This window comes from Cuculus canorus, chromosome 4 (genome assembly GCF_017976375.1).
Source record: "Cuculus canorus isolate bCucCan1 chromosome 4, bCucCan1.pri, whole genome shotgun sequence".
NCBI lineage: Eukaryota > Metazoa > Chordata > Aves > Cuculiformes > Cuculidae > Cuculus > Cuculus canorus.
This window is the reverse complement of record NC_071404.1, coordinates 28,680,288-28,704,511: the sequence shown is the minus strand read 5'-3', so window position 1 is coordinate 28,704,511 and position 24,224 is coordinate 28,680,288. Positions and strand designations below refer to the sequence as shown.

At 38.2% G+C, this 24,224-nt stretch overlaps 1 protein-coding gene across 7 annotated transcripts in view; it reads left to right on the top strand.

Moving 5' to 3' along the window:
• FRYL (FRY like transcription coactivator) overlaps positions 1 to 24,224 on the top strand; it is a 169,301-nt gene that overhangs the window by 49,243 nt on the left and 95,834 nt on the right. For all 7 annotated transcript variants that reach the window (XM_054064535.1, XM_054064537.1, XM_054064536.1 and 4 more), the window contains one exon: positions 21,183 to 21,382. In XM_054064535.1, the coding sequence (XP_053920510.1) occupies positions 21,263 to 21,382 (120 nt within the window). In that variant the 5' untranslated portion in view covers positions 21,183 to 21,262. The remainder of the gene's footprint in view (positions 1 to 21,182; positions 21,383 to 24,224) is intronic.

Sequence of the window (24,224 nt, the reverse complement as noted above, 5' to 3'; positions counted from 1 at the left end):
CCACAGCCTGTCTGTTGTTGTGGGAAAAGCAAGCTTTTGTCAGTAGTTAATTATCCAATAACATATGAATGTGTAATTTTTTTTAAGGGATTATTTGGTTCAACCTCAATATTTGGCCCTGTTTGTGAACTTAGGTGGTTTGTAATGATGGCCACTTGTGCAGTACGTCTTACCTCTTCGGACACATAAGATCATGAGTCATTGCATTTCCTGATATGTGGTGTGTTGGTATACATTCAGTTAAATTAAATGCCAGTAGCATTCTGTGTAGTAAAATCTGCTATGTAAAGAGAAGATAGCTTTTTTAAATTTTATTTTCTTTCAGGGTAGGGTTGGAATAACAAGATCTAAAAATGGATGTAGGTTGGAGGGAGGCAACTGAGCTATAAGTAGACCATCCACACTAGTCATACTGATGTACCACCCTGAAGCTGAGTAATACCCAGGGTACATAAGTGAGAGTTCTGAAGTTGTCAAAGGTTTTCAGTCCCACTCCGTTAGATGTGGGTCAAGTGAGCATGATGAAGATAAAGGAAGTTTCATAAGATGGTTGAGCTCTTTGCTTTTGCCCCAAGTGATGGCTTTTTCCCCAGCAGTGCAGACCTGTCACCTCTTCACCTGCTGACTAAATTAAATTATCCAGCTGAATTATCTCAAGGCAAGGAGAGTGGATATGAGGGCTGATGTAACAGAAGAGCCGAGACCACCTTACTAGCAGTGAGAGACTGCCTGCCTCTTTTGGGGGGCGTGTATGAGTGTCTCAGTTCATTTGGATCATTGAGACTTGCTCTCAGGTGTTTTGCACAGAAGCCTTCTTTGTATTTGCTGATTTTTCTTGTGCGTTGACTGAAGCTGTGTCATTAGTTTTGGGTTTTTTTTGGGGGGGGATTGGTCTAGCATTTGATGTTGCTAAACATCCATACTTGCATGTATACTTTTCCCCTTCATCAGGCATAGATGTGCTAGAATGAGCTTCTCTTTCGGACATTCTTTCTATTAAAGCAATATACGTTTTGCTAAAACTATAACTAGGTTCTGCAATGATTCAAATTGTGGAAGAGAATGCTGTTGAAAGGAGAAAGTGCCCTAAATGCAAACCACTCTGTCAGCTACTGTTGCTTGAATAAATTGCGTGCTCTGCATGGACTTCAGGAAAGATCCAGATAGACTGATTGGAACAACCCATATCAAATGCCTCATTTCTGCTGACTTTTTTTTTTTTTTTAACTCTAGCTCTGGTGCTTTTGTATTTGAAAGGGAAAGGTTCAGACACTATAAATTTAATAACATCTAAGAGATCACTGACAAAACAGTATTTATTTATGTAGAAAGATGACTTTAGAATGCTCTGTGAAGCAAAATTCATTTACTATATTTTATTCTATTTGAATGTAGTCACAGGTTTTCGCCTGGGTAGAAATATTCTTCCTCTTTTCTCTACAAAGAGTGATGGTGCTGGTCAAAGGGAGCTTTTAAATTCTGTTCTGTTAGGTACAGTGCAAAATAAAGAGTGAATTTAAATGTAAAGAGAAAAAGGCCATTCTGAATCAAAAGGTGCACTCAAAACCTAAAAGAAATAGGTTCGTGCTAGTGTAAATATGAATTAAGAGTTTGAACTCTGACATTCCCAGTTGCCACTGTGAATGTCACAAGTAGATGTTTACCTTAGTAGGGCTGGTAGAAACTACTTTCTGGGAGAAATTTCAGGGGAGTTAACTGAAATACGATTTGTATAATAGGCTGCCGGGCTGCAATAACAGAAGAAAATAAACCGATATAGAATTGCTTTGTTTTAATTACCTTATATTACAATTTTCATTATTGAAAACTTACGGTACAGAAAGAAATAAAGTTTGTATCATTGGCTTTGCATTGAGAACTCTCATTAGACAAGTCCAGGAGTTTTTATAGACCAATCAAGAAGTACTTAAAATACAGTGATGATCAGAAAGCTAGAGATGGAAAGTATTTCAGTCCAGTTAAGAGAATTACATATTTGATGACTCTTTAATTATTTTCATCAGATTTTTTACTTGATGCCCTAAGTAGGTACAGTTAGAACAAAAAAGAGAAGCAATAAGTGTAGGACAGATTTAACTCAGTTCAGAATAAATACTACTAATGAATATGTAATGCTTTCAGAGTAGTAGTAGAAAACAGGCGTGTAAAAATTTTATGTCACTCTTCACCTTTTCTCACTCTTCTCTTAAAAATCAAGAATTTGAAAATCCAAAGGGGAGAAAGAAATTTTTTCAAGATTTACTTAGCTGCAGAAATAGACAGCTAGGAGTTTAAAAACCCAACGATTTCAAGCTTCTAAAATAAAAATTTTCATTGTAAAGGTTAATATTTGTAGGTTTCTTGCCCAAGAATTAGTTCAATTTCTAGAAGTAATTAAATTCTCAAAATGATTTTAGGAAAGCACATGGGTAGTATAAATTATTCCTCTAGTTCTGCCCATTGGGCATAGCTGGCATATGATTTGGGGGTATTTTCAACTTTACTTTTTGAAATTTCCTTTGTAGAGAATTGCTGTGAATCAGAATGCTGGTCTAGAAAGGTGATTGAATGCCTTAAAGCCTTGCAAATCAATACTAAAAAATGGATACTGGAAAGAATTGTTGTATTCGCAGTGCTTTCAAAGCAGAGTAAGTAGCCTTAGGTATTGTTGATTTTCTTCCTTTTGCTTCTTTTTCTTTTATTCATCATTCCTCTTTGCTGCCTTTATTCACGCTGCTGAACTAGTACTTTAGATCTTCTGGTTAGGAACTATGATGTTTGGAGGGAGCCGGTGCACCAGGATCTGTAACAGCTCAGCTGCTCTTAGTGCAGCCAGTGTTGGGCTTAGAAAACTGTCTGACATCTCAGTGGAAACCTGCCTCCTTTTTCTCTCTAACATCTTGTTTGTGCCAGCTGTCAGCAGGACATAGCAGTTGGGCCAAATATCACCAGATTTTTACTGTTTTTGCAGCTACAAATGAGGTCTTGTCCTGGAAAAAAGAGGGACTGACAACTGGCACTTCGTTTTTATGACAGGAGAGCAAAGAAGGAAGCTAACTTAGATGCACCGAGGTTTGGCTGAGAAGTTCAAAGTTTTTGACAGCTGTTTGAGACACTGTGGTCAGAAACCCGTGATAGACTGAGCAGAGGATATTAAAATGGAGTTGTGCATTGTTCTGCTTGTCAAGGTATTCTTGTTTTTGAAGCGCTCTCTCTTCAAAAATAAACAGTATAGGAAAAAAGGAATAAGGAATCCAAAACCTGGAAATTCCCTAGCTGAAGTACGTGGATGTGAAGGATTTTTGAGGTCTCTTTCTCTCTTTTTTTTCTTCTCCAATAATAATTTAAAGCATCTCAAAGGGTACTTCAAGCTATAATTATTCCTTCCCAGGAAAGAATGTCGAGGAGTTTCACTAATTCTGAAAGAATTCTGTTAAGCAAAACAATATGAGCAAAACCAAGTTTCACAAATACAACAAAAGATGATCGAAGGAAAGTTATTCCACTATTAAAACTTTTCCTAGCGTCTGTCACTGTAGTACTATCCAAAGGATTGTTTGAAAAATTTTTACTTATCTCATTTATCATTTGTGCCTGTCTTTGGTAGCTGCATTATCCCTCAAAGACATTCTGTAACTGGAAAACCAGAGTGCTTATCTTGGAGAGGATGAGAGAAACAAGAACATTAATCAGGTAGGGGAGAGGATGGCAGGGCCTGGGTGGACTCTAGGGAGGGTGCAGACACTGGTTCCATATTTTTGGAAGCAAGCCTGTAGGATTCCACAATGCAAAATGTGGTGAAGGATGTGAATCATGCTGCCTCTAAGCACGAAAACTTTTTGAAGTGTATTGACGTGAAGTTCAACCTTGCTAAAATTGAATCTTACTGTGCCAAACTGGTGTCTTCCTGGAGAGATGAGTTCTCAGAATAAATAAATAGTAGGTACTGGTTATTTTGAAGACCTGAAGTGAAGCAGTACTGATTCCTCTGTTAATTTTAGTTTAGATATGGATTTACTAAATATATTCTTGCACTTATTTTATTTCTCAAGCTTTTGTATCTCTTCTGTACTTCTTTGTCTCTGCCAATACTATTTGCATTAATGATGCTGAGGAAAATGGTGTGAAGTCCTTGAGAATTATTTGGTTTAATTTTGTATTAGTTTTAAAATTAAGGATATGAAGACTGACTGCCAACAAGTGAATGTTGACTATTTGGGGACCAGGAGAGGTGGCAAGAGACCCATGAAGGTGTGGAAGAGCAACTGTGTCGTCTTAAGAGGATTTTCTTTGCAGGGTCATAATTCTCGGGAGCCTCCATCTCTGATTCCTGCTGACTGGGAGTACTATGCAGAAATGGTAGCCTAGGCCTGAGTTAATTTTCCAAGTTAATGGCACTAATGGGTGTGTGCTTTGTGTGTGCTTTACCTAAAAAAGTCTTGTGAGAGGGACAGGAAATATTTCTAACCTAAAGTATTTGCTTTTGTGTGGTCTGTGTTGTGACTGCCTTGTGAAGGGTCGCAAGTTTACATCAGCATCTAGACTTAGGAAAACCCTGATAGATTTCTCTAGAGTTTCCTCTGTTTTCCTTCCAGTGCTTTTTGCCAAGTGCAGCCTCTAGCAGGGTATTGATAACGTATATCTGGAGATTAAGCATTGCTTCTTGAGTTGTGACTGTGGAGAAGCAATACATTGCTGGTCTGGTGGCCTACCCCAACTGCAAAGGAGGAAAACGTAATCTCATTCTTCTGTGGGTCTAGCAGACTTGCAGTCAGCTCGGAAAGGGAAGTGGGCTTTTATAGTGTGATTAAAACAACTTGGTGGTTTGTGGTGTTGTCAATGCGTGGCCATACAAACTTAAATGCCACCTGATCAGGGAAAAGGATGAGCGATTCGCACCTCGAATACTGTGTTCAGTTCTGGGCCCCTCACCACAAGAAGGATGTTGAGGCTCTGGAGCGTGTCCAGAGAAGAGCAACAAAGCTGGTGAGGGGGCTGGAGAACAAGTCTTATGAGGAGCGGCTGAGAGAGCTGGGGTTGTTTAGCCTTGAGAAGAGGAGGCTGAGGGGAGACCTTATTACTCTCTACAACTACCTGAAAGGAGGTTGTGGAGAGGAGGGAGCTGGCCTCTTCTCCCAAGTGACAGGGGACAGGACTAGAGGGAATGGCCTGAAGCTCCGTCAGGGGAGGTTCAGGTTGGATATCAGAAAAAAATTCTTCACAGTAAGAGTCATTGGGTACTGGAACAGGCTGCCCAGGGAGGTGGTCGAGTTGCCTTCCCTGGAGGTGTTTAAGGAACGGGTGGATGAAGTACTTAGGGACATGGTTTAGGGAGTGTTAGGAACGGTTGGACTCGATGATCCAATGGGTCCTTTCCAACCTTGTGATTCTGTGATTCTGTGATTCTGTGATTAGCTCTGGATATGAAACTCAAGTTTCTAGGTCACTGGCTGAGAGTGTAACTCAACAGAGGCCAGAGCTCGTTATAGTTTCATGGCTTGTATTTGGTCTCCTTCCAGGTGTCAGGACCAGAGTGCTCACTGCTTTGAGGCCCTAACCGCCAACTGAGCTCCAGAGTCACTGCAGAGTCCCACCGTAGCTAGACTGCTTCTCTGCACTCTGCTTCTGTGCCCCTCAAAAGCTGTTCAGTTGTTAACCTAATCTGTGGTTTATTACTGTAGAATGGCTAATGAGGTTATGTTTTCTTAGGATATGTACAGATTTGGCACATGTAGCTTTGATATACTGAGGAAGCTTGGGGTCCAAAGACTTGACCAGAGAAGCTGAGGTTTCCAAGACTGAGTGGGAATAGTTGGGCAATACATAAAACCATTTTTGGTAATAGTAAACTTGAGCAAGAAGGAAGCAATTATTGCTATATTTTCAAAATAATGCTACCAGTCTATTTATGTATTTCAGCTTGGGAGGGGATAAGGTGCACTGGTGACCTATTTGTGCTAATTCTGGTTGGTAACCTAAGTGACCTTATTTTTTTCTTCATGTAGCAGTAGTAAGGAGCATTATGGATTGTGCAGTCATTCTTTTGTGATATCCTCTACTAGGAAATTTTACCCTCTGTTCCTGAAGAGGGCTGGATGATGGAGAATTTTTAAAGCAGAATTTTAATAGTTTCCCATCTTCTAGTATATTTCTTCTATTCTTCTTTTTATATTTGTGGCAAACTGTGTAGTCTTCTAAATACCACCCAAATACTGTTCCTGTCATTAAGGAGCAAACCAGAGTGGGTATCAGGGCATATAGCTTTGCAAGCTTGAAAACCTCGTAGTATTCAAATGGTTACAGTTCTGAATGTAGCTGTGATACAGTTCTCCTGCCTCTTGACAGGCTGCTTTCTTAAAAGGATGCTTTTATATATAAGCATTTTTATTCCTGCACATCAGCATGGAAGACTTTAGTACAGATTTTACCATATTTTATTTTGTAGGCGAGCGTCTCTGTTACTTTTCTGATAGACTGTGGATATCTTCCGTGTCTTCCTACAGAAATGTGATTGTTACTATTTAATTTTTATCAGAGAATAGTGTAGGAAATACTGTTGCAATGTGGTACAGACTGTGTAGCAGATGTAAATGGAAGACTTTATGAGAAGGAAAACAGATGTTATTTAAAGTAAGAACTGAGGGAAAAGAAGAGTTTTTCACTCATGTTCACAGTCTCTCCAGCCCCAGAGTGTGTGTCCAAGAGGTCCATCCAGCAGCTGGGCATCAGGACAGAAGCGTTCAAGATGTTCATCTAGCAGAAGGCACCATGATGCTTGTGTCCAGCTATTAGGTCTGGAATACCAGGTCTGACAGCAAAGAAAATGAGGCTGTGCCTGTAACTCCTTTTACTTAACAAATTAAGAAGATCAACTATGATCACCTACAGAATAGTTCCCTCTGAGTTGACACACAGCTGTGTACAGTGCTGCCACCATTCAAAGCAATTCCGCACATCATTTTATGAAAGACTGCTGAGGATCTCTGTCATTTTTGCTTTCACATCTTCTCCCAAAAGAAAATAAATTCCTTTGAGCACCAGCTTGATCTTTGGCCAGAGGTATCTATTAGCTAAAAACTACTTCACAGACAAAGTGTTGTGGGCTGGCACATTCACTCTTGCACACTGACATTTTCTGACTGAGGGTAAGAAAATGTCTCTATTTGATAAACACACATCCAGTTATACTCAGTGAAGTGATTGAGTTGAGCCTTGTCTCACTGTGACAGGTTAGAACCTGTTCTATAACCATCTCTTTGACTCTCTCTTCCCACTCTTGGTTCTCAAGCTACAGGGTTGATCTTGTGGGTTTGGTTTTTTTTTTATGTTGGGCTTCGTACATAGCAATGGCACTGGGGGGTAAGGCTGCCAGTTGCCACATTCTCCTCATGTCCCGGGTTCCTGTTCCATTGCCAACGGATGTGTCGTTACAACTCGCCACGGTTCTTTGTTTCCATATTTGGGTGTGCTGTGAAGCTGCAAGTGGATGTGTGGGGATTTCTACGACCTGCTCACCTAGGTGCTGTTCAAGCGGGCCAAGCTGAGAGCCCCTCTTCACCGGTGCCTCGACAGCCAGACCTGCCCATTCACTCTAGTCTGAGCCTTTCCGTTGCACTGCTTCTTAGAGCTTGTAAGAATGTATTGAAACGAGATAAAGTCTCTTATTGAGGAGAAAACAAATGTCTTCCTCGTTTCTTATCTGATTTTAACTTACTTAAATGAAAGTTGAGGAAGGTAGGAAAGAAAAGTTTTGTCTTTTTCCTTTGGATTCCAATACATACAGCTCAAATCTTTTAAATGACCAATTTAGCCACGTATTTTGCAGTTCCATGGGCAGGCATATGATAACGTATTTTTATTTCTGGTGTGACTAGTTTCCTCCCCTGCAACTGATAAAGAATCTGTTAGCTCTGAAAGCTCCATGTGTTTATGATGACTAAGAATAGCACTGCATGGCGCTTAGTCTTGTCTTCTTACAGAAGTCCAGTTCAGGCACTGGCTAGGTCTGCATGCTATGTGAAATTTTTTCACCAGATTTGTGCTGTGCTGTTGTGCTTTCTCTGAAGACTTAAAGCCCAAATGCTTTCATATTGTTTTTCTAAGAAGTTGCACAGCTTCACTTTCTTGCTGGTTTAGTTTAATTAGCATTTATTTGCAGGCAGATAATTTTTTTCAGAAGATCTGGTTAGAAATACAGGTGTGTCATGCTTAAAAAAATATTGTTAACTAGGGCTTCATGTGAGCTCAATGCTACTGTATGCTGTCAAAAACTTAAGTGCCGAGGAGCCTTCAAATACAGTTCCCATGCTAACCACAGAAGCAAAACAAATTTGAGTAAATGACCTAGTGATCAATGCTGAACCTTATAGATATTTGCTAATTTTCATATTCATCAAACATTTTTCCCCAAGAAAAAAATGAAAGTAGACATCCCAGACCATCACTAACTCAGCAGCTGAGATTGCTGTTGTTCTGTAGAGTTTGGTGAATGAAAGGACTTGGCTCAGAAAAGTACATTTGGCAAACAGAAAAACACAGACAACTATGCCTAGTTTAAAAACAGAGAATTTACAGCAATGTTGTAAGATATGTGTGACGTTGCAAGGAAGTTTATGCTCTAGTTGAAAAATAATCAGCCTCTCCTATGTGCTGGCTCTTTGATTTTACTGGGAACTGAAACACATCAGAGCTGAATTTTCAGAAGATCTAATCCCCTCAGTGCAGGGCAGAAAACTTTATTTAGGGAATATGATCAGATATGATTTTATTTTTTTGACAATTATATTTAGGTAGTTTACCTAGATGTGCAAAAGAATGGGTTTTGTTGTTCTGTTTTGACTCCTCAGCAAACTTACTGTGAGAATATACTTTTGAAAATGTTGATCTTTCCCCCCCCCCTTTCTCAGCATGTTTGTGTTAAACGTGACAGATTGAGTTAATCTTCAGAGGTTTATTACCCTTTCCAGCCTCTATGGTCATGTGGAGGATTACTAGACAGTTGTTCTTTCCTAAAACTGATACTTAATGTATCAGACATATTGTAACCCTGATTTGTGTATGCTTGAGTGTATTCCAATGCTCAAATGTGTTTGTTTGTTTATTCTCTTTTTTTAATCCTTATGTATGTATCCAACACTTTAATTTTCAAACCATACCTCAGTATCAGAAATACTATTATAATATTTCTGAATACTTCACTAGGCAATTACTTACAAAGATGTGAAGATGCTCTGTAAATGGACCCAGTCTGCATTGATGTAGTGCTTTTGAGCTTTAACTTGTAGAACTGTTTTTCATCTGAAATATTAATATGCTTATAGGGAGTCCATTTAAAGAAACTAATTTGGCATTTTTATAGATTTTTTAAAAGATGAATGATTTAAAGTTATTGGTTACTTAATAACTGATGCTCTAGAGTCCTTTTCCAAAGTATCTTTTTACAGCAAAGCTGCCAGTATTCATTATTTTTTGCATTTACTCAGGAAAGGTATCAGTTTGACATTAATGAGGATAATTGAGGATAATGAGCATAATGAGGATAATGAGGAAAAGTCTTTTCCTTTTTCTGCTGCGAACTGGAATTGCCCTCTTCTCACAGGGAAAGAATAAGCAGGCAGTGGGAGGGAGGGGTTTAAACAAACTGCCTTTGGTTGTGCTTGGCAGGAGAGCTGTCTGCAAAAGCTGCTGGCTTCTGATGCTGTCTTCTTGGAAATAATATCAAATGTAAATTTCTTGAGCATTTTGGCATTGTTTTTTCTTTCCATGCAGTGCATCAGTATGTTTTTTTATATCCTTAATTCTTCAAACTGAGGATGTGGAAATTTTTTTCCCAAATGTGGGTTAGGAAGGATAATAGAAGGTATTCAAGTTCTTTTTCTGATTTCTTGTTAGCAAAGGCATGGTTATGATCACTTTGACCTTGTTACTGGATGCATTTTTTGTTTGTGGTTTTCATCTATCTCATCATAGATGTTGTGTTTGCTTTGACAACTATTAGTTGTCTTTGCAGCCCGTATATCAGTGTGTTTGTATTTCTTTGTTGTCATATCCTTGCCTTAGTAGTGACTTTTTATGTACCCATCTTAAAGCTTTAAACCGAGGCTTTAGTTTGTGCTTTTCTTTCTCTTCATTTAATTAGCCTACTATAGAAATGAAGTCTTTATTCAGAGTAAGTTCACTCTCATCATTGCTGTGGAAACGTACACTTCCTTGTCTAGTGGAACAGTGTATAGGGAAATCTGGAATAAACACAAATAAAATATAATTCTTTTTCCTCCACTTTCTACTCTTCCGGTCTCCAGGCCTGATTGGTTTATCTTTATACTACTGCCTTTGCCTCCACTATGCCTTTTAATTTAACATCAGTTAGCTCATGGTTAACATAGGATTCAGAGCATTGGTGTGCGTTTCCAGTGTTCTGCAGCTTCCAATTCTATAGCCTAAGAAGAACAATATGGGTTCCTTTGTTAGCAGTAAACATTTTGTTCTCTGCTCCTCTTCCCTCCACACCATGGTCTGAGCAGGGCACACTTTCCATACCAGGCATGGGGAAGAAGTTGACTGTGTGGCTATCTAACTGCAGTCCATCAGCTGGGAGAGGGAATGGACAGAAATCAGACTGTCCCTATGAAACTTAAAATTGCTCAATAGGATCCCCATTGAAAACTTCCTCTGAGAAAAAAAACAAAAAAAAAAGAAAAATGTCTGCTAATGGGAAGTATTGGCGAACAGATACAGCTGGTAGGATTATACATACCTGCTAGGCTCAAATTAGGTACCTAATTTCTGTGTCCTTATTGGTGACTTTTGGGTCAGTGAGGTGGTGTCAACATCTTTAGCTTTTACATCATCAGAGAGAGTTGAAACTGCTCATGCTTGGAGGAAAAATTGAGGAGACAATTAATTGGAATTGATGCCAGATAACCAGAGACATGATCTGAGCTCCTTCCAGTTGTCCTTCTGGCTCAAGGAATTAGAACTGAAGGAAAGATGTATGGTGTTCTCATGAGCTGTGGCCTCTCAGCTATTATGTGAATACTGTTTAAAAGCATGATAACCATGATGGATGTGGTGACAAGCATGAGCTTATTGGTCCCCTTGAAAGCCAGGGAATGCTATTAGCTTGGACTTTGTGGTGGCTTGATTTACATCTTCCTAAAGGCAGGTGGATGAGAAAAACTAACAGAACGAGCCAAAGTTAATGCTATTCCATCCTTCCTGTCCATATTCAGAAGTTTTTTTTTTTTTTCCAATTTAATCATTCTGGAATAGAATTGATTCTGTGTTTGCATCATTACTGAGGGTATGACTTAAAAAGCTGTAGAAGCCTGGAAGAAGTAAAGAAAGCAAAGAAACAAGTTTAGGTTTTTTATGCTCATGTGTTTACTCTTTTGAAGGAATACTAGATTTGGCAGTTATGTATGCTCAGTTGTTATAGTTCAATGTTTGGAAGTAAACTGAGGTACCAGGATACATACGGTGTTATTGACAAGACAGCACTGGTACTTTGCTGGTGCTGTCTGAAGTATTTTGACTGTAGGGTCATGTTAAGTCTTCACAGTAAGTCTACCGGGAAAGAGGACAGTAGGCAACAGATGTGTCCTTTGGGTGGTATCTTGGCTCTGGGAAGTTTGCGGTTTGGTTATAAAACTCTTTTCCAGCAGAAATTTGTATCTTAACTCTAACTTGCTTTATTATATGTGGAGATTTAAATTAAATTGAAAGCCACGGTTGTATAAAACTTAAGGACAGCAAAAGCATTTCTGAAAACCACCTTTGGGAATGTAACTTACAGCCGTGAGCTTTTACATACATTCCTGCCATTATCCTGCTTCCATATGTGATAGTTTGCATTCTAGATTATGGACAGATGACAGAGACAAAGTCTTTACATTATTTTAAACTGATCTTGCATGAGAACAGTTTTCTGACTGTGAAGCAGAGCATGTTAAGTATATTAGCAGTTTGGAAGTATGCTGCCAAATAAATGTATGTTTCTAAGTGAGGGTTTATGTCAAATTCAAAATACGATTTTTCAATTAAAAGGGTTTATTTGAAGAGGTTTTCTATTCTGGCTGTTGTTCTAAAACAGGAATTACATAAACTAAGTTTTTAATTGTCTGACACTTTAATGGTCAGGATTTCCTGGTGGCATGCCATAATCAAGAATGACTGGGCAGGACTTGAGACTATTGAGTTCAAACTGATTTCCTCTTCCTCCTCCAGTTTTTGTGCTTTATCACATTGTTTTCCATTGTGTCTGATTTCGTCTTTTGGCATCTTGCGCTATCAAAATTTTTTTTTAATTTCTTTTTTTTTTTTTTTTTTGTTTCCTGTCCGATAATCTACCTGCATGGTCTGCCTTAAAAAGGCTCTGTAATGTGATTCACGAGTTGTACTTCTTGCATATGCTTGCAGCAATCTCAGCCAGTATTTCCCATCTATGTCCTAGCTGTTCTGTTGTTAAGGATTTTTTAAAAAATATAAATATGTAAAATGGGTCTTACTTATCTGTGTAATCTATTTTATCCTTCTGTCTGTTCTAGAATTTCAGGGAAGAAATAATGTACCTATTTTATTTTGAGACTTAGCAAAAAGTCTCCAGAGGATTTTGGCAATGGGATGCAGTTTAGAAGGGGAGACCTTTCAGGGATTTGTCTGTGTTTGACATGCAGGGGACTGACTTCATACATCTCAGACCACGTTCATAGGTATGGTAAAGATAAAGGAGAAATTTTCTTCTACACTTAAATTGATTTTTTATTTTAATAACAAAAAACATCACTTCTGAGTTTGAAGCAACATTACTGAAACTTATTCCTCTTTATTTTTCTCCCTTGCAGGAGTTTGTTGGGTTAGATTTCTAGAAAGCATTATGCCAAGTGAAAATCTAAAAAGTATAGCTTATGAATGAAATTCTCTGTGCTTTTAATAGCAGTGGGGAAAAAGACTACTGAATTTTTGGAAACACAAAACAAGCTAATTGTAAGGCAGAACTTCAGATCTGAGCATCACCAGGAGCTGAAAGGCAATATCTGCAAAGGTATTGTAATCTGGCCCAGATACCCGGAAAACTAGATATTGAGAAATTAAGATTTTAAGCTTTAGACTTTCTGCTTTGCCTCTGTGTTGGCTGAGTTAATATTTCTGTGACTGTTCACAAGCAGAGGAGTCTGCATTTTGTGGAAAACTCAGATTGAATTTCTTGCCTGTATTTTCAGAGGCTTTGAAAGCAGAAAACAAGCTTCATGTGAATACCTGTAACTAGACAAATAGGCATCTACTCTCCTACTTAAGTCAGCTTTCCCTAAAGAAAGGATGTTCATATTTGATGTGGGCAGAAAAATTATTTGTGTGATAAAGCTTTGGAAGATGTCTGTGATGGTTTTGTTCTGTGATTTTTTTGAGTCCAAATGAAAGCTCATCTGCCATAATACAGTTCCTAAAATACACTCAAGAAACTTTCTGTATTCCCTTCCAGGGCATCCTTCACATTTTAGCCATGTGCTTAACTAGCTGCTTGTTGAAATAAACTTATCTTCTGTTTATTGATGCAGCATTCATTTATGCTTCTTTATTCCAGAATATGGCTAAAATGTAATATAAACATATTTGAAGCTCCTTACATAAATTGTCAATAAGGAAGAGTTTCTGTGGTGGAAGTAAAATTTCTGATTTAGACATGGAGGGGAAGTTATCAGTACACATATAGCTTCCTCTCACTGAAAGCTTTGACTTGGCTTTACAAATATTATGCTTTACAAACATTACATTGAACCGTACCACTGAACTAAGCTAGTTCTAAGCCTATTTCTGCTTCATGGGTGGGTAATCCATTCACTTTATTAACACGTGACCTTTCATAAATGCATGATGGAAGTACCAGCTACTCCTGCTGGTTATTTAATTCTTTTCATCATATTCACATAAAATCAGTGAGAGAGAGAATAGAACAAGAATTCGCAATCTGGGCTCTTAGCCTATGTGGCTTGTTGGCAAGGTAGTGGTTCTTCGTTGTCTGATCATGTTCATTGAGCATATAGAGCCATGATATTTGTTAATTTTTTTCCAAATATTGTTCACTCTATACTTCCACCACAGAGAAAGAAAAGAGAACACCATACCTTGTGTTACTGGATGAGTTAGTCATGTAGCCTGTGTGGAAAATAATAGGATGTTTGTTCACCAGGAACTATGTATCTAGATTTGAGAAATAAGGGAGGAAGAGCAGATCTTTTTTCTTGATCATGTGTATTCTGATGTATTTGGACTGATTTCAGTTTCAACCATTGTGTTTGTATTTGTGGTGTACATTATGTAAAGCAAAAGAATATCTAGGTAACACAATCTATGAAAGTTTGTGTGGTGTGTGGCCCTGAATAGATGAATAATGTCACAGGCAACAACTATGGGTTTTATTCACGTTATTTAGGTAATCTTGTAAAGTAGCATGACTCTGCCTTTGCTTTCAGGTTTTCCTACCATTATCAAGAATAATATTTTTATTAGATACATTTTTAAAAATGCATCCTAAGAAGGCCTCAAAAATGGCAGAAAGTTATTATCATAGTCTATCTAAGCACATATATACATCACTGAAAAAAATTGAATAGCATTTATATATAACTGGAAGTGGTTAAAATGAATATATATGTGTATTTTACAAGTTTGCAATTTCTTATCTTTTGTTGTAATTATTAGCACGGCTTAAAGTAACATTTTGCTGGTAAATGATTGTTAATGAAATAAATCAAAAGTCTGTATAAATGCAGTGTGATGCAGAAGTATCTACTGTCTCTAGACAGCTCAAAGAGCTAGTTTGAGCCCACTGAGTTACTATAGCTAGCTCAGTGCCGTTTTCACTGTACCTGGGCAGCAGTTGGCATCTCTGCACCATGCCATGTAGCATTTCCAGATCCTGACAGGGGCACTGGCTGTGTTGGGATATCTGATATGAGCCCACTCCAGCGCTTGCGTGATGCTAGCGAAAAAAGGAACAGTCCAGAGCCATGTGTACAGCAGTGCTGCCTGTGCCTGAAGTCAGCTGACATTCAGTACGGCTGGAGATAATAAGGCAATAATCAATCCAACTTACAGACAGACTCCATGCACTGTGGTCCATGGCTTGGACAAAAACCAGTGAAGTAGGCCTGACTGGTCTGCTGTGCTGTCACATGCTTTGGGAACCCAGGTAAACTGTCTGGGTAAATGAATAACAACTGCATCCTCCTGTTGCTACTATGAAGGCAAATTGAAGAGGTTTAAGTGAAAAATGGCTCTTTGTATTTGTCTCTAGGCTGGAAGATAGGATTTAGAATATGCATCTGCTATTACAGCAGTATATGTTGAGCTTTATTGGTTTCATATAGATATTCAGCATTTCTCTTGTTGAAATAATGAGGTGTATTCATGAAGTGAGATTTCTTTCACTGGTATGAGTGAGTATGAGTGAATTTCACTGGTATGACTTTGGAAAAAAAAGAGAAACCTGATGGCCTGCAGGAGTTGTGGAATTGTAAAATAATGATAAAGCTATTGAAGGAGTTGTCTGCTCTAGAAAAGAGACTGCTGGACTGGCATGCAGGAAACCTAGGTCTAACTTTTTATCTCTGCTCATAATTTGTTGGGATGGTACTGGATGGATGGCCATCTTTTTTGAACATTGACGACCTTATTAGGAAAAAAACCCGACTCCTTTGGTCAAATAACTGAGGATTTGTTGCTATGAAGCATTCTAACAATTGTTATGGATATGTTTCTGTGTATATTAATATCACTACTGTGAGGTAGGATGAAATGTCCTCGATGTTTATCAGAGTACAAGGCAAGGAGCTTAATTAAATGTTGCTTAAGTAACCACACAGATAGTATTTTCAGTCTTTAGGAATTTTCATGTTTTCAGTTGGATACACAAACCCTATTCTGCAACAACTATCACAGGAAACTCAAAGTACCTGTGATACTGTGCTGCAAAAATATTAGTAAAAAGCCTAATCATTAAACAGAAAGTGTCTAAAATTATTTACTGCCTTAGCAATGAACTTATAAGTAGCAACCAAGAATATGATCTGCTTGATGAAAACTGTGGAGGCCCTCTCAAAAGTAGGTTGAGTATCCTTATCTTATAGTTGCATGCCTTGTTTAAAACACATCAAATAATTCTAGATGTATTTTCAGGTATCTGGGGAGATGCCTAACAGAAGTTTTGCTTCGGTCCAATAGTTCCAACTTTATGAGGAACACCAGTAATTAAAAGAGAGCAAATTTCAGTTAAAGACACGGAAAACTTATCAAGCACTATTTAAAGCAGGTTCAACGCCTGGTTAAATGTAAATTAGTACTGAAAATGATACAAAAGCTAAAAATCATCATTTCATATTAGCTGTGGAGTCAAATGCACTCATAGACTGAATTTCACAGACCGGGGTGCCTTTAGTACGTATTGGTACCTGCTTGTTATGTTTGAATCCTGAATAATCTTGGTAAATAGGACACTAGTTATATCCCCAAATACCTGATGTGTTTGGGCTATACAAAGAGCAGCAAGATCATAAAAATAGCATTCCTTAATACCAGCTTGGGTGTTAGGTAATGTTTCCTAGTTCTGGACCCTTGTGTTTAACGTGAAACAACTTTGTTTCTAATTTAGCATACATCAGGGGTGTTGCCTTTTGACCTCGGAGTGTGTTGTCTGTCTAATTATCCTTTATATTGTTTTACTGTTCCTTGAAACTATCCAAACAATTTGGTGTGGCCCTAGCAACCAAACAATACTGTTTAGCAGAGATTTCCTAAAGCACTAGCTCCCAGATTTCCCACGTAGCACTAGCTCGCATCAGAGCAAACAAACAGGATATTGTTTCAAGTGAATAACATCCACTGTTTTCAAGCGATTTGTTAAAGTAGTTTTTGTTTCTGAATTGTTGTGAGTGGTATGGGTTTTTTGTTCCAGATTTTGTCTGGAGTTCTGTAGAGTGGTTTGTGTTTTGAAACTTCAGAAGAACGTTTGAAACTTAAATTTTCTCTGGCAGCTAAGAGCAGAAAATGGCTTATGCTTTGGTGGCAAAGAATAGCAGAAAGAAATTACTTAATCCTGTCCTGTAATGAGATTTTTTTTTTTTTCCCATTAAACATGCTATTTAAAATCCACATAGAACCTTCTTAACAGTGTTACTGATAGGAAGTTCGTGAGTAAATGAATCCCACTGAACCTAATTATACCAGATATTAACGTTGTTTGACCTGGTTCAGAAACCTGAGAATACATTTTGGCTTTTCTTTAAGAAACTACTACACATCTCCTTATTAAATGCAGTCAAGGTCCTTCCCCCTTTTTCCCTCCTGTATGTTTTTTTTCCTGTGTCTGTTTACCTAACTTACTGGTTTTACATAGCAGATGAAACCATGAATGTTGTCATATACAAAGCAAGAGTCATTCGTGTGAACTGCTAACGCTCTCGTGAATTGGAGTCCTCAGCAAGTTCATGGATGAAAGTAAATCCTAGTCATTTATTCTGCCTTTTAAATATGCTGGCATTTCAGCAAAACTAAGATGTTTGTAATCCTCTCATGGCAGCATTTATAATTGCTTCCGTTTGACATTTTCCCCTTGTTTTTTGGGGGAGATTTATTACCGGCTGAAGAATTTGTGCATGTGAACATGGAGATTAGTGATTTGTAGGATTGTAGCATAGCCATAACTCTGCTTTGCTGATGGAAGAATAAAAAGGCAAGTGCTGACCCTGCAGTGATTCGTCTCTTTGTGCTGGCGCAGACTTGTGTGCAGTCACATGGTGAGCGAATCAGACAACTGATGGTGTCCAAATTAACCTGGGGAAAAAAAAAATTAATAGCTGTGCTACTTTCCTCGTTCAGTTCATTACACAGCTGCACAGTTGTGTTTGCACAGGAGGTGGATGGAGCATGGAGTGAGATAGCTGGGTGGGAGGGATTGCATCCTTTGACAGTGCTGCAGCTTATGCTGTCTGAAGGGGACTGAGGAGCTGTAGCCAAGGAGTGAGGTCCATGGCATTGCAGGCTGATGTAAGGCTGTCCTGGTACCACATTCCCCGAGCTTCGTGGTTGCACCCTCTGCCTTGCACTGAAATTTCTGCAACGCTGCTGCAAATGGTTGTAGTCCGGTTGCTTATTTTTCTCTTGACAGGGTTGTTTTTTGTCCAGTTTACCCACTTTGAGTTGATTTCCTATGTTGTCACATGAGCCTGGGGAGAGGATTTGCCTGCAGCATGCCTGGGTTTAGATCAGTTGAAAGAGTCTTGGGGTTTCATCCTTAGTGAGGGAAGCTGTTATGTAGTTTTGAAAGTTAACGCACTAAGATGGTCTCTTACTGGGGATTAGTTTACTAATGCAAAGTAAAGATAGTACTTTGAAGATGATCAGCATTCACTGTATTCCTATTTCTTAAATGACAGAGGCTTTTAAGGCGATCTTTTGAAAACCGAACTCTGAAATATGTTATGTAAACATACTACTAAGACTTGTCTACATGAATCAAATCTAGATGTAGTTCTGAGCCTGTTAGTCTTTCTCAGTTTCCATCCTGATAATGTGGGAGTTGTGGCATACTCCAGTATGGAAGCCTAGAAGAAGCCAGTGCAGCTGTTTAGCTAAGTTTCTTCTGACCAGACACAGGTAACGATACTCAAAAGGAGATTTAAACTTTTCATTTATTTCCTGTCGTTAGCTTCAATGTGTGATTTAAAATAATAGAGTCCAATTTGTCTGTTGAGTAGAGCAAAGCTTTAGCTTTCTTAGAAACTCGTATTTAGAATAGAAGTAGTTGTTTACCTAGAAATGTATGAGATCTGTTAGGAGACCTTAGGTACATGTTTTTTATTTGGTTTTTTTTTTTTATTTTGTTCATCTGTAGATGAATATGAAAGAAGAGTTGTTAAAAATCTGTGTGTTGCAGCACTTTTCTGTTTTGTTGGTCTCATATTTGGTATTTGCTTGTTATCTGCTATGACTAGGAAGGATATATTCTTCCTTTTTGCCTCTTCTCTCCTCAAACCTCTGTGCCCTTACTCTTGACACATAATGCATCTCTCATTTCTTAGACTGCCTTTGTAAGCATTAGGGCTTAAGAATGACAAGAACATGGATGCTGGAGAATGTAGACATTGCAATAAGGTGAAATATTTTTAAAGTGCCTGATATGTTTATGCTTCTGTAGTGAGGAAAAAGCCAATCATCCAATATGGCATAAGAAAGAATATTTCTCTCAAGTCAGATATTTTGGGTTGTCACCTTCCTTTTCAGCATGCACTTTGGTCTGTTTCCTCACACCTTTGAGTACTTTTATCTAACAAACTTCCACCACACGATCTCCCATTGCTTGTGCTGTGTGTTTTAGGACCTCTGTTACCAAGATCAAAGTGCCAGATCAAAGTGTTAGAGGATGTTCAGAAATGCTTTATGGCATGCAGTGTGCGTGCATGTCATTCTGTTGTTGCCCTGCATTACTGGGAACTCAGCTCTGTGACCTTGGCAAGTCATTCCACCCTCTAAGACAGCATACTGCAGTTTATGTACAGGAAAAAATAAACATTACTCCAACTGAACAGCAACTTTTATAAAAAAAATACTTAGAGGAACAAAGCACAGGTCATGTGTAGTACTCCCAATCTTATGCAGGGTAACCTTCCTTTTTGATCAGAGGCTAAGGGAGTTGTGGCTGTTCTGTTTTCACTCATGCTGAATTGTTCACTTCAGTAAAACGTTTGATAAATGAATACTCCATAGAAGCTGAGGAAGTCTGGGTTATGTAAAATGCAACTTTTTGAAGCGATAGAAGAAATTATGAATGGCTGAGACTCAAACCTGGGGAAGATACAAAGTGAAGTACCAAAAGTTTGGTCTCCATGGCAACCAGTACTTTCATGAATGAATTGAATGCTGAAAGAATATTTGAATGAAAATTGTGGATAGTATTTAATTAACAGGGATTCCACATGTTCAAGTTGAAAACACCCCAAAATTTTGAAAGTTCATAGAAACTGGCCAAGTGCGTCTCCTCACAGTTCAACTGTGGAAAGCTCACCTGAACAAATCATGATGTATAATGAACTAGACTGGGACTAGGCTCCTTGTTACATCTTAGATTATAAAATCTTAATGTCACTAGGTATGAATTCTTAATATAAATCCTAATATCATTAGAAGAGACCATGTCTGCAATCATGGAATATGCTTTAGAAATATCTGCCCTTTCTGGATAGATCTGTGGCATCATTAGAGATGCCAATATTTATTTTTATTTATCCTGTGCAAGACAAGAGTTGTAATTATTTACTCTGATTGTTATGTATGTGTTAAACTCATATGAGTGAGTTCTGATAGCTGATTTTTGGTACTGCAATTCACATTGGGTGACAGCTGAGATAATAAAGAAATGTTTTGGTGTGCTTAGAGAGAAAAATAAAATTAAACGTGGATAAATATATGTGAACTTAGTATATGACAGTTTCAGTATAAGAGTGAAAGTGGTAATCCTTAGAGGAGGAGACTAATATATCCAGTCTTACTTACATTGACCAATTAATGTATCTCATAAAGAAAAAGTCTTTCAGATTTATGACTAGGGGGTGGAGAAAAATAATTAGCTTGACCTGTCTAAAAACATGTCTAGCATTCATATTAGGAAAATTGGCTTACTGACATAAAGGTGCCAAGAGAGGCCAAGGAAGTATTTATCTTGAAGATATTTGGATTCAAGGTAGAAACTTGAATTTCATGGACTATTTCTAAAAATTGGATCTGGCAGATGCCTCTCACAATATTGACAAATAACCCTTTAAGTGGAACCTTTTGATTTTTAGCCATACTTGTACTGAAGATACCAGATACTAAAAGCTGTAGACTTTATCATCATGCGATTGTGTTCAGAATGGGGCTGTTCACACAGCATAACACAGTTTTGTGTTTTATCCATAACAAAAATTAGTTTCATTGCGAACCCTTATGCAACTTATCTTTAGAGTAGAATTTCCCACCTAATTAAAAAAAATTCATTCTCGAGGTTATAGTTAGTTATTTCCTTCTTCTGGTTTACAGAATTTACTGTGTGAATACATTCGTGTTGTGAACGGGAAAGTAAAGAAGTGACAGGCACTGTTTAGAAGCTGTGCTTTATCGCTCTTTCTTTTTCTTTTTTTTTTCTATAGCCTCCACGCCACCCAGCAGAGTAAATAAACGCAGAGTTTCTCCAAGTGTTGTTTCCACCTGGGAAAAGAGAGGCATCATCATGTCTAACATTACTATCGATCCAGATGTCAAACCTGGCGAGTATGTCATCAAAAGCCTCTTTGCTGAGTTTGCTGTTCAAGCTGAAAAGAAAATTGAAGTTGTAATGGCTGAACCTTTGGTGAGTCCTTTTTTCTTCATAGTATCCCTTAAAATGGTCCTGCTTTTTTTCTAAAATACGCTGATGTATCATATGTATGGTAACTGAAAACCATCCCCATATATTGTTGACTTTTCAAAGGGATAACTTCAAGGGAAAATAGGCTTCTGCAAACAGGGTTGCTACCTGGATTATACTTTATTGACTTCCGTTACAATGTTCTGTAGTGGTTACTGGAAGCAAGACTTCTCAGTATTCATAAGTTCTCTACAGTCACAACAGGAAATAGCGACAATAAAAAAAATGTTCCTTCATTAACACTGCAAAGTGTTTCCTGTTGATGTTTCTTTGAAATATTCTCTTGACAATATACTTTCAAGAAAAGGTGCATGTGGTTTGTTTTCCCAAGTAATGACACACCTGGAAGAATATAGTAGCCAGTACGTATTGCAGATTAGGCAAAATGAAAAATTCTGTTGCTGATTCAGACAACATGATCTTGCAATAAATAGATTTTTTTTAAAAACTTGAAAATTTCACTGAATTGTGATTTGTGTTTTTTTTTGGCGGGGGTTGGTCTTTTTTTGTTGTTGTTTTGTTGGTTTTTTTTTTTGTAGTTTGTTTGAGTTATGAGGTAGTATCACATTAAGGTATAGGGTTTGGGGACTTTTACACAAGTGATTTACTATCCTGATATTCAGTGGAAAATGCAAAGGTACCCTCTAGTCTCAATAGTGTGATCTGTAAAGGTCATACCCAGTGTAATGCAACTGTGATCGGATCAGAACTTTTTCTAAAATAGTATTATCTCTGCAGGTGTAATGTAATAAAGCGGCAATGTCTTCCATGTGGTAGTGCAGCTTCTGATGTTCTTGACTTGGCTCAGTTCCTCAATGTTTTTGTTCCTGTACTTTTTTTCCTCCTTTAATTCTCATAATAAATTTGTTTTGAAGATAATTTGTAGTGCAGTTTTTCTCAGTCTTTTTCATCCAAGGATGCATATATCCTTTTGGGAGAAGAAAACCTTCATGGCCACCAAATATTTAACTTAATTTTAGTGCTGAAAATGCACAAAGTGCTTACTGTATAGCAAAAAAAAAGGTTGTCGTTCTGCAAAATCAATTGTTTACTGGATATAATAACATTTTAAAAAATTAAAATATTAATAACCCATAACTTTGTGTGGTGGCAGGTAATCATGACTCTGCTATGCCCAAGGCATGATGTGAAGATAATGCTATATTATGGGCAAGCTATCAAGTAAATAATTGTTCTAGGTGTCCCATTTCTTCCAGTTAGCTTGAAATAGCTATAAAAATCAGTTTCTCCATCTCATACTGGATGGTAGCCTTGTTTCCTACCTCTCAGATTTTATAATAAAAGGGATAGATACAGAAATGCACACCTTTGTTACCAATTGATGCAAACTCATAGTCATGCTGTGCACGCAGGACGCGACACTGATGCTCATGTAAGACCAGTGTAGGACTCTGTAGAATGAACTTTACAGTAAGCTGCATTTGACGTTTGCCATGTGCATACGATTGCAGTCTTAATTCAGATGTTTCTTTTCCACGTGACCATCATATCTAAGCAATTCCTAAAAGAATTTGTTTGTTTGTTCATTTGTTTGTTGGTCACCCCTCTGAGAAAGCAAGCCTGATCTTGGGGTTGGAAGGGCATTCACTCGAATGCTTGCATCTCCATTTCTCCTTCTGTCAACACATGCTGCCACCCGCCACATGCCAGGTCCTCTTGCTATCTCTTCCTCTTACGGCTGCTCTCTCCTTAACTTTTACCTACTTGCTTTTGCATAGGGGTGCTTCTTTCTGGTCATTTCTTGTCATCATATGAAGGTCAAGTATGATGTGCAGGACAGGCTTACTGATCTCAGAATTGACAGAAATCCCTGCATTTAGCTACAACACTATAGGATGTTCTCCACATTGTTTGGCCGGGAATACTGCCTGCAACATGCATTTAGTTTCTGTTTCTATATAAATGCAATTATTCTGTTTGAATGTGATTTAAAGTTCTATTACTTCCTTACATCTATGCAAGGGTCTTTAACCTCTGCATTACCATATCGTGGACAAAATAGGTCCAGGACATAAAATAGATTTGACATGAAATAAATTTGAGTGTTCAAATAGTAAATTTAAGTTGCTTTATATACAGGCAAAAGATAAAATAATATGAAGAGATAACTAGGTAGTCAAGTAAATTGAAAGGCCTCTATTTGCAACTGCTGCTTGCAGAAGTGTTCTTTGTTGCTGAGAATGACCCTTTTACAGAAAAAGTGTACGAGCACTTGGACCTCAATTTTGAAACTTCAGGATAAATGCTGTGAGCAGCAGTCCAAAAGAACATAAAAAGGGAGCTAAACATATGTTCTGTGGTGTTGCTGATTGAATCATCTTCAATTAAACACGTTAGTAGATCAAAAGCTGAGGAGAAGGAAGCATTTATTTTTACACTCCTACTTAGGTGTACCTTATGTATTCGTTTGTGTGTCTTTGTCTACCAGGCAAGCCTACAACTTAAACATAACTTGACTGTTTCCTTATAGACATCCAGGAGAGCTAGGTGTTAGCAGGGTTTGATAAGAAAGCAGAGAAACTTTGTAGGAAAAGAAGTATGCGAGTGGTGGAGGTTACATGGCTAAGAAAGGAGGGAAGGGGATGGTGATGCTGTGGTTTGAAAGCAGAGAGCTCCATGTGGAGTGGTCTGTGTGCCTGCTGCTGCCCGCCGCACTCCCTCAGCCCCTTTTCCGTTTGTCTGCTAAACCCTTGGGGAGGATGGTGGTTGGCCAGGCTGACAGAGACTGGCTGTAGTTCAGGTGAACTGAAGAGGGCTTTCCCTG